The sequence below is a fragment of the Coregonus lavaretus genome (assembly GCF_964263955.1).
Source record: "Coregonus lavaretus genome assembly, contig: HAP1_SCAFFOLD_6441, whole genome shotgun sequence".
NCBI classification, from domain to species: domain Eukaryota; kingdom Metazoa; phylum Chordata; class Actinopteri; order Salmoniformes; family Salmonidae; genus Coregonus; species Coregonus lavaretus.
The window spans coordinates 5,001-16,655 of NW_028156574.1; the positions used below are offsets into that span (position 1 = coordinate 5,001).

At 47.2% G+C, this 11,655-nt stretch overlaps 1 protein-coding gene across 1 annotated transcript in view; it reads right to left on the reverse strand.

Annotated features, from left to right (window-relative positions):
* The window catches only part of LOC311126187 (receptor-type tyrosine-protein phosphatase mu-like), a gene marked incomplete at both ends in the record, with an annotated part of 15,266 nt that extends 4,341 nt beyond the window's left edge, over positions 1 to 10,925 (reverse strand). Inside the window, one exon of the mRNA XM_084200204.1 lies at positions 10,833 to 10,925. Within this exon, the coding sequence (XP_084056330.1) occupies positions 10,833 to 10,925 (93 nt within the window). The remainder of the gene's footprint in view (positions 1 to 10,832) is intronic.
* Between the last annotated feature and the right edge of the window lie 730 nt (positions 10,926 to 11,655).

Genomic DNA, 11,655 nt, shown 5'->3' on the forward strand with positions numbered 1-11,655 from the left:
GCGTAAAAATCATCTTTTGTCCTCAGTTGCAACACTCACTACCGAGTTCCAAACTGCCTCTGGAAGCAACGTCAGCACAATAACTGTTCGTCTGGAGCTTCATGAAATTGGTTTCCAGGGCCGAGCGGCCGCACACAAGCCTAAGATCCCCATGCGCAATGCCAAGCGTCGGTGTAAAGATCGCCGGCATTGGGACTCTGGAGAAGTGGAAACGCGTTCTCTGGAGTGATGAATCATGCTTCACCAACTGCCAGTCTGACGGAAGAATCTGGGTTTGGCGGATGCCAGGAGAAAGCTACCTGCCCCAATGCATATTGCCAACTGTAAAGTTTGGTGGAGCTCTAGCCTCTAGTAAGATGGCCTGACAGACATGGAAGCTGTTCATTGACATCAGCTCAGCCTTCAACCCCATAGTACTCTCCAAGCTCATCATTATGCTCGGGGCCCTGGGTCTGAACCCCGCCCTGTGCAACTGGGTCCTGGACTTCCTGACGGGCCGCCCCCAGATGGTGAAGGTAGGAAACAACACCTCCACTACACTGATCCTCAACAAAAGGGGCCCCACAAGGGTGCGTGCTCAGCCCCCTTCTGTACTCCCTGTTCACCCATGACTGCGTGGTCACGCATGCCTCCAACTCAATAATCAAGTTTGCAGAAGACACAACAGTAGTAGGCCTGATTACCAACAAAGACGAGACAGCCTACAGAGAGGAGGTGAGGGCCCTGGCGGAGTGGTGCCAGGAAAATAACCTCTCCCTCAACGTCAACAAAACGAAGGAGCTGATCATGGACGTCTGGAGAGGGAGCACGCCCCTATCCACAGCGACTGGACCGCAGTGGAGAAGGTGAAAAGCTTCAAGTTCTTTGGCGTACACACATCACTGACAATCTGAAATGGTCCACCCACCCACCACAGTGTGGTGAAAAAGGCCTTCACCCAGTACCTTGCCATGAACTTAGTCACTGTCACTAGCCGGCTACCACCCGGTTACTCAACCCTGCACCTTAGAGGCTGCTGCCCTATATACATAGACATGGAATCACTGGTCACCTTAATAATGGAACACTAGTCACTTTAATAATGTTTACATACTGTTTTACTCATTTCATATGAATATTCTGTATTCTCGTCAAGTCCATCCTTTTCAGCTATTTCTCTATATATAGTACTCTATCCTACGTATTCTACAGATATACTAAATATTCTATCCACATACTGTCTATAATGTCTATACATCCCATCATATATATTTATTTATACTCCGGACTCCGACATCCTAATATTTAGATATTTCTTCATTCCATTCTTTTACTTTTAGATCTGTGTGTATTGTTGTGAATTGTTAGATACTACTGCACTGTTGGAGCTAGGAACACAAGCATTTCGCTACACCTGCAATAGCATCTGCTAAATATGTGTATGCAACCAATACATTTGATTTGGAGGAGGAATAATGGTCTGGGGCTGTTTTTCATGGTTTGGTTTAGGCCCCTTAGTTCCAGTGAAGGGAAATCTTAACGCTACAGCATACAATGACATTCTAGACGATTATGTTCTTCCAACTTTGAGGCAACAGTTTGGTGAAGGCCCTTTCCTGTTTCAGCATGACAATGCCCCTGTGCACAAAGCGAGGCCAATACAGAAATGGTTTGTTGAGATCAGTTTGGAAGAACTTGACTGGCCTGCACAGAGCCCTGACCTCAACCCCATCGAACACCTTTGGGATGAATTGGAACGCTGACTGCGAGCCAGGCCTAATCGCCCAATATCAGTGCCCCACCTCACTAATGCTCTTGTGGCTGAATGGAAGCAAGTCCCCGCAGCAATGTTCCAACATCTAGTGGAAAGCCTTCACAGAAGAGTGGAGGCTGTTATAGCAGCAAAGGGGGGACCAATTCCATATTAATGCCCATGATTTAAGAATGAGATGTTCGACGAGCAGGTGTCCACATACTTATGGTCATGTAGTGTATATAAATGTACCGGGGCCTCCCACTCCTCTTTCTATTCTGGTTAGAGCCAATTTGCGCTGTTCTGCGAAGGGAGTAGTACACAGCGTTGTACGAGATCTTCAGTTTCTTGGCAATTTCTCACATAGAATAGCCTTCATTTCTCAGAACAAGAATAGACTGACGAGTTTTAGAAGAAAGTTATTTGTTTCTGGCCATTTCGAGCCTGTAATCGAACCCACAATTGCTGATGCTCCAGATACTCAACTAGTCTCAAGAAGGCCAGTTTTATTGCTTCTTTAATCAGCACAACATAATTGCAAAAGGGTTTTCTAATGATCAATTAGCCTTTTAAAATGATAAACTTGGATTAGCAAACACAACGTGCCATTGGAACAGAGGACTGATGGTTGCTGATAATGGGCCTCTGTACGCCTATGTAGATATTCCATAAAAAATCAGCCGTTTCCAGCTACAATAGCCATTTACAACATTAACAATGTCTACACTGTATTTCTGATCAATTTGATTGCTTTTCTTTCGAAAACAAGGACATTTCTAAGTGACCCCAAACTTTTGAACAGTAGTGTATATATATATATACATATATATAGTATTTGTCAAGTATTTTCAATCCCATTTGTGATTATAGGGGCGGCAGGTAGCTTGGTGGTTAAGAGCGTTGTGCCAGTAACCGAAAGGTTGCTGGTTCTAATCCCCGAGCCGACTAGGTGAAAAATCTGTCGACGTGCCCTTGAGCAAGGCACTTAACCCTAATTGCTCTGGATAAGAGCGTCTGCTAAATGACTAAAATGTTAATTATATGATCCACCTTTATGTCTCATAATGACATAAAGAAATGAAAACTTCTGTAAATGAACACCAAAGATAATGGCAATAATAAGGAAATCTAATAATGTTTAAGGTAGACACACACACCCTCGGTATCATCAGAGTGCAACATTACCTGCCGTTCCATTACACTCTTCACATTGTTAGATGAGCAGAAAGGGGGAAATCGAGGATGAAACCAAACCTTGGAGGTTTTATTTTAGAATGGTAATTTTTTATGAGGAATAAATGCGATACAGACACACACACACACACACACACACACACACACACACACACACACACACACACACACACACACACACACACAGCAAAACGCAGCAAACCAGATTAAATTTCCTCATTCTGAAGTGTATGCAGTCATTAGAGCTTAAATGGAGTATCGAGTAACACAGAAAGAGAAAGAAAGAGAGAGTTATACAGACAGAGAGAAAGAGAGTGAAGAGAAAGAGAGAGAGGTAGAGCGAGAGAAAGATGGAGAGAGACATACTGAGAGAGACAGGGAGAAGGGGAGAGACAGAAACAGAGAGAGAGAGACATGGAGAGAGAGATAGAGATATATAGAGGTAGAGAGAGTAGAGAGAGAGAGTAGAGAGAGAGAGAGAGAGAGAGAGAGAGACAGAGAGAGAGAGAGAGAGAGAGAGAGAGACAGAGAGAGAGAGAGAGACAGGGAGAGAGAGAGAGAGAGAGAGACAGAGAGAGAGAGAGAGACAGGGAGAGAGAGAGAGAGAGAGAGAGAGAGAGAGTAGAGAGAGAGAGAGAGAGAGAGAGAGAGAGAGAGAGAGAGAGAGAGAGAGAGAAACAGAGAGAGAGAGAGACATGGAGAGAGAGATAGAGATATAGAGAGGTAGAGAGAGTAGAGAGAGAGAGAGAGAGAGAGAGAGAGAGAGAGAGAGAGAGAGAAACAGAGAGAGATATAGAGAGGTAGAGAGAGTAGAGAGAGAGAGAGAGAGAGAGAGAGAGACAGAAACAGAGAGCGAGAGAGAAAGATGGAGAGAGATAGAGAGAGAGAGAGAGAGAGAGAGAGAGAGAGAGAGAAAGAGATATGGAGAGAGAAGTTGGGGTTTGTCTCTTGTCTCTCTGACAGTCCCTGTAGTAAATCCCTGATGACAGTCCTAGATTGGAGATCACTGCTGTCTCTCTCCAGTGGGAATTAATTCAACCAAAACCCATTACGTTATTGGATCACTTTAAATGAGTCGACCCCCCAGTGATGGGTTTGGGGACAGCCAGGAAATTAACACCAGCCACCAACCAAATGCTGATAGATATAACATTTTTTTCAATGCAATCAATTTCAAAACCATTCAATAAATGTTGTTTTAACATGACAAAACATGTGCATGGGTCTTCTGTGATTTAAAATGTGAAAAAACAGTGTCTGATACATGTTTGGGAGTGGCTGGTAAAAATTGGGCTGCGGCTAATGGACCAAAAAGTTAATTTCCCACCCTGGGGACAGCCTTTGGGCGAAAAATACTTCCTACATATGTGCAGATTTACACACACTCGCACGTATGCACGTCATATATCGTACATACCCAATCATACACAGACAGACATAAAGATGAACGGACGGAACGGACGGACAGACAAGAGACAAGCAGACAGAAAGCTACAAACACACACACCCTCTCCCCCACATCATGACGGGTCACATCACTAACCAACCCTCTCATACATCATGACGGGTCACATCACTAACCAACCCTCTCATACATCACGACGGGTCACATCACTAACCAACCCTCTCATACATCATGACGAGTCACATCACTAACCAACCCTCTCATACATCATGACGGGTCACATCACTAACCAACCCTCTCATACATCATGACGGGTCACATCACTAACCAACCCTCCCCCACATCATGACGGGTCACATCACTAACCAACCCTCTCATACATCATGACGGGTCACATCACTAACCAACCCTCTCATACATCATGACGGGTCACATCACTAACCAACCCTCTCATACATCATGACGGGTCACATCACTAACCAACCCTCTCATACATCATGACGGGTCACATCACTAACTAACCCTCTCATACATCATGACGGGTCACATCACTAACCAACCCTCTCATACATCATGACGGGTCACATCACTGACCAACCCTCTCATACATCATGACGGGTCACATCACTAACCAACCCTCTCATACATCATGACCGGTCACATCACTAACCAACCCTCTGATACATCACGACGGGTCACATCACTAACCAACCCTCTCATACATCATGACGGGTCACATCACTAACCAACCCTCTCATACATCATGACGGGTCACATCACTAACCAACCCTCTCATACATCATGACCGGTCACATCACTAACCAACCCTCTGATACATCACGACGGGTCACATCACTAACCAACCCTCTCATACATCACGACGGGTCACGTCACTAACCAACCCTCTCATACATCATGACGGGTCACATCACTAACCAACCCTCTCATACATCATGACGGGTCACATCACTAACCAACCCTCTCATACATCATGACCGGTCACATCACTAACCAACCCTCTCATACATCATGACCGGTCACATCACTAACCAACCCTCTGATACATCACGACGGGTCACGTCACTAACCAACACTCTCATACATCACGACGGGTCACGTCACTAACCAACCCTCTCATACATCACGACGGGTCACGTCACTAACCAACCCTCTCATACATCACAACGGGTCACATCACTAACCAACCCTCTCATACATCATGACGGGTCACATCACTAACCAACCCTCTCATACATCATGACGGGTCACATCACTAACCAACCCTCTCATACATCACGACGGGTCACATCACTAACCAACCCTCTCATACATCACGACGGGTCACATCACTAACCAACCCTCTCATACATCACGACGGGTCACATCACTAACCAAACTTCTCATACATCATGACGGGTCACATCACTAACCAACCCTCTCATACATCATGACGGGTCACATCACTAACCAACCCTCTCATACATCATGACGGGTCACATCACTAACCAACCCTCTCATACATCATGACGGGTCACATCCTAACCAACCCTCTCATACATCATGACGGGTCACATCACTAACCAACCCTCTCATACATCATGACGGGTCACATCACTAACCAACCCTCTCATACATCATGACGGGTCACATCACTAACCAACCCTCTCATACATCATGACGGGTCACATCACTAACCAACCCTCTCTCATACATCATGACGGGTCACATCACTAACCAACCCTCTCATACATCATGACGGGTCACATCACTAACCAACCCTCTCATACATCATGACGGGTCACATCACTAACCAACCCTCTCATACATCATGACGGGTCACATCACTAACCAACCCTCTCATACATCATGACGGGTCACATCACTAACCAACCCTCTCATACATCATGACGGGTCACATCACTAACCAACCCTCTCATACATCAAAGTCTGTGTATGCTGAAGCTCCCCCAGTCTAATCAAGGGAGAGTAGGGCATCTCTGTGTGTGTGTGTGTGTGGGGGGGGGGGGGGGGGTTCATCAGTATTGCGGTGGTGTTCAGAGCACACATGCACACACACACACACACACACACACACACACACACACACACACACACACACACACACACACACACACACACACACACACACACACACACACGGCGGCAGTAACAGAGCAGATGGGTTGGGGTGATTTCATGTCCCCACCGGCGCCGTGACCAACTGTGCTGCAACGCCATTGGACAAGGATCATATAACAGACGGCCTATCAGAGGCCTCTGAGGATAGAACTACAGCTAAACAGGTGTGGAGAAGATGTGGGGAGGAGAGGGGAGGAGAAGAGGAGTGAGGAAAGAGGAGAAGGGGAGAGGAATGAGAGAAGAGGAGGATGTTTATTTACTTTCCCATTTGCACATCATTACAACACATTTTACATTTTAGCAGACGCTCTTATCCAGAGCGACTTACAGTTAGTGAATACATTATTTATTTTTTATACTGGCCCCCCGTGGGAATCGAACCCACAACTCTGGCGTTGCAAACGCCATGCTCTATCAACTGAGCTACATCCCTGCCGGCCATTCCCTCCCCTACCCTGGACGACGCTGGGCCAATTGTGCGCCGCCCATGAGTCTCCCGGTCGCGGCCGGCTGCGACAGAGCCTGGATTCAAACCAGGATCTCTAGTGGCACAGTTAGCACTGCGATGCAGTGCCTTAGACCACTGCGCCACTCAGGAACTCTAACACTGTACATAGACATAATATGACACTTGATGCAACCAGTCAGGATGCTCTCGATGGTGCAGCTGGAGAACTTTTTGAGAATCTGGGGACCCATGCCAAATCTTTTCAGTATCCTGGGTGGGAATTGGCTTTGTCGTGCCCTCTTCACAACTGTCTTGGTGTGTTTGGACCATGATAGTTTGTTGGTGATGTGGACACCAAGGAACTTGAAACTCTCGACTCGCTCCACTACAGCCCCGTCGATGTGAATGGGGGCGTGCTGACGTTGAGGGAGAGGTTGTTGTCCTGGCACCACACTGCCAGGTCTCTGACCTCCTCCCTATAGGCTGTCTCATCGTTGTCAGTGATCAGGCCTACCACCGTTGTGTTGTAGGCAAACTTAATGATGGTGTTGGAGTCGTGCCTGGCCATGCAGTCATGAGTGAACAGGGAGTACAGGAGGGGACTAAGCACGCACCCCTGAGGGGCCCCAGTGTTGAGGATCAGCGTGGCAGATGTGTTGTTGCCTACCCTTACCACCTGGGGGCGGCCCGTCAGGAAGTCCAGGATCCAGTTGCAGAGGGAGGTGTTTAGTCCCAGGGTCCTTAGCTTAGTGATGAGCTTTGTGGGCACTATGGTGTTGAACGCTGAGCTGTAGTCAATTTACAGCATTCTCACATAGGTGTTATTTTTGTCCAGGTGTGAAAGGGCAGTGTGGAGTGCGATTGAGATTGTGTCATCTGTGGATCTGTTGGGGTGGTATGCGAAGTCTAGGGTTTCCGGAATGACGGTATTGATGTGAGCCATGACCAGCCTTTCAAAGCACTTCATGGCTACCGACGTGAGTGCTACGGGGTGGTAGTCATTTACCTTCGCTTTCTTGTGCACAGGGACTATGGTGGTCTGCTTGAAACATGTAGGTTATTGAAGACACTTGCCAGTTGGTCCGCGCATGCTCTGAGTACACGTCCTGGTAATCCGTCTGGCCCAGCGGCCTTGTGAATGTTGACCTGTTTAAAGGTCCTACTCACATCGGCTACGGAGAGCGTGATCACACAGTCGTCCGGACAGCTGGTGCTCTCATGCATGCTTCAGTGTTGCTTGCCTCGAAGCGAGCATAAAAGGTATTTAGCCCGTCTGGTAGTCTCGCGTCACTGGGCAGCTCACGGCTGGATTTCCCTTTGTAGTCCGTAATAGTTTGCAAGCCCTGCCACATCCGACGAGAGTCAGAGCCGGTGTAGTAGGATTCAATCTTAGTCCTTTATTGACGCTTTGCCTGTTTGATGGTTCGTCGGAGGGCATAGCGGGATTTCTTATAAGCGTCCGGATTAGTGTCACGCTCCTTGAAAGCGGCAGCTCTAGCCTTTAGCTCAGTGCGGATGTTGCCTGTAATCCATGGCTTCTGGTTGGGATATGTACGTACGGTCACTGTGGGGACGACGTCGTCGATGCACTTATTGATGAATCTGGTGACTGAGGTGGTATACTCCTCAATGCCATTGGATGAATCCCAGAACATATTCCAGTCTGTGCTAGAGAAACAGTCCTGTAGCGTAGCATCCGTGTCATCTGACCACTTCTTTATTGACCGAGTCACTGGTGCTTCCTGCTTTAGTTTTTGCTTGTAAGCAGGAATCAGGAGGATATAATTATGGTCAGAATTGCCAAATGGAGGGCGAGGGAGAGCTTTGTACGCGTCTCTGTGTGTGGAGTAAAGTTGGTCTAGAGTTTTTTTCCTCTGGTTGCACGTGACATGCTGGTAGAAATGAGTTTGCCTGTATTAAAAGTCCCCGGCCACTAGGAGCGCCGCTTCTGGATGAGCATTTTCTTGTTTGCTTATGGCCGTATACAGTTCATTGAGTGGGGTCTTAGTGCCAGCATCGGTTTGTGGGGGTAAATAGACGGCTATGAAGAATATAGATTAAAAGTCTCTTGGTAAATAGTGTGGTCTATAGCTTATCATGAGATACTCTACCTCAGGCGAGCAATACCTTGAGACTTCCTTAATATTAGACATCGCGCACCAGCTGTTATTGACAAATAGACACACTCGCAGAAGAATTCTCACAAGGCAGCCTAATCTCCGCCCCCCTGTATTTCCTTATTTTCTCATGCGAATGACGGGGATTTGGGCCTTGTCTGGGAGCAACATTAAATCCTTCGCATCCGACTCATTAAAGAAAACATTGTCGTCCAGTTCGAGGTGAGTAATCGCTGTTCTGATATCCAGAAGCTCTTTTCGGTCATAAGAGACAGTAGCATCAACATTATGTACACAATAAGTTATAAACGGCAGCCATCCCCGCGCCATTCTGTGTGTGTGTGTGTGTGTGTGTGTGTGTGTGTGTGTGTGTGTGTGTGTGTGTGTGTGTGTGTACTTGAGATAGTAAATGAGATCCATATTCTCTATTTATTCTGTGTACCCAAGAACTCTAAAGTCTCCACAAAAGAGCCACTCAATAACAAGTTACACCACTCCTATCTACTGTAAGGACAGTTACACCACTCCTATCTACTGTAAGGACAGCCAGGAGAGACAGTTTCTACTCTGATGAACATCACTCAGTCTGTCTGTCTGTCTGTCTGTGTTCTGTCTGTCTGTCTGTTCTGTCTGTCTGCCAGTTCTGTCTGTCTGTGTTCTGTCTGTCTGCCTGTCTGTCTGTCTGCCTGTTCTGTCTGCCTGCATGTCTGTCTGTCTGCTTGTCTGTCTGTCTGTCTGTCTGTCTGTCTGTCTGTCTGTCTGTCTGTCTGTTTGTTCTGTCTGTCTGTCTGCCTGCCTGCCAGTTCTGTCTGTATGTCTGTCTGTGTTCTGTCTGTCTGCCAGTTCTGTCTGTCTGTCTGTGTTCTGTCTGTGTTCTGTCTGCCTGCATGTCTGTCTGTCTGTCTGCTTGTCTGTCTGTCTGCCTGTCTGTCTGTCTGCTTGTTCTGTCTGTCTGTCTGCCTGCCTTCCAGTTCTGTCTGTCTGTCTGTCTGTCTGTGTCCTGTCTGTCTGTTCTGTCTGTCTGCCAGTTCTGTCTGTATGTCTGTGTTCTGTCTGTCTTCCTGTTCTGTCTGTCTGTCTGTCTGTCTGTCTGTCTGTCTGTCTGTCTGCCTGTCTGTCTGCTTGCTTGTTCTGTCTGTCTGTCTGCCTGTCTGCTTGCTTGTTCTGTGTGTCTGTCTGCCTGTCTGCTTGCTTGTTCTGTCTGTCTGTCTGTCTGTTTGCTTGTTCTGTCTGTCTGTCTGTCTGTCTGCCTGGTATCCGTCTAGTATCTTTACTCTCCTGCTACAGATGCAGTCAACAGTAACAGTAGTCAGCCAGTCAATCAGTCACTCGCCTCAACTCCTCCACCATAATGAACACCATCAATCAGTTTCCTCACAATGATCTGGAGAGAGAGAGGGGGAGGGGGAAGGGAGAAAGGGGAGAGGATAGGGTGGGGGGAGAGGCAGAGAAAGATAGAGAGTGTAGAGATGGAAAGAGAGGGGAGAGAGAGAAAGAGGGAGATAGAGAGCAGCTAACTGGCAGGGATACAGCTCACTAAGTACAGCAGCAACTTACCAAACGGCCCTATGGTACAGTAGAGCTGTACGGTACAGTAGAGCCTGAAACATATAGGCCTTGTCTCAAATAGAACCCTACTCCTCACATAGTGCCCTACTGTTGGTCAGAGCCACATAGACATGTACTATGAAGGAATTGTGTGTCATTTGAGATTCACACATTAGGCACAGTCCCTACTGACGTAGCACTAAGTAATGGAATAGGCTGTACTTTAAAGACAGTCAGTAGTGTACTCACCCTGCCTACTTCCACCAGGTTGGTGACCATGACAATAGCAGCAGTGTTCTCCTGCCACACCATCCTCCAGAAGTCAAACACTGTCTCCTGCATCGGACCTGGTGGGGAGGGGTGAGAGATGGAGAGAGAGAGAGAGAGAGAGCGAGGGAGAGAGAGATGGAGAGACAGAGAGAGAGAGAGAGAGAGAGAGAGAGAGAGAGAGAGAGAGAGAGAGAGAGAGAGAGAGAGAGAGAGATGGAGAGAGATGGAGAGAGAGATGGAGAGAGAGAGATGGAGAGAGAGATGGAGAGGGAGAGAGAAAGATGGAGAGAGAGAGAGAGTGAGAGAGAGAGATGGAGAGAGAGAGATGGAGAGAGAGAGAGTGAGAGATGGAGAGAGAGAGAGATGGAGAGTGAGAGAGAGAGATGGAGAGTGAGAGAGAGAGAGATGGAGAGAGAGAGAGAGAGAGAGAGATGGAGAGAGAGAGGAAGTAAGAGAGAGAGAGATGGAGAGAGAGAGAGCGAGATGGAGAGAGAGAGTGTGAGAGAGAGAGAGAGAGAGAGGAGATGAGAGAGAGTGAGAGAGAGAGAGATGGAGAGAGAGAAAGAGAGAGAGAGAGAGAGAGAGAGAGAGGAGAGAGAGAGAGAGAGAGAGGGAGAGAGATAGAGAGAGAGAGAGAGAGAGAGAGAGAGATGGAGAGCCTGTTTATGTGTCAAAACATATTTTTTTTATTGAACCTTTAAATGAAATACATTCGGTACATGCTTGGTAAACAACAGGTGTAGACTAACAGTGAAACGCTTACTGACGGGCCCTTCCCAACAATGCAGAGAGAAAGAAAATA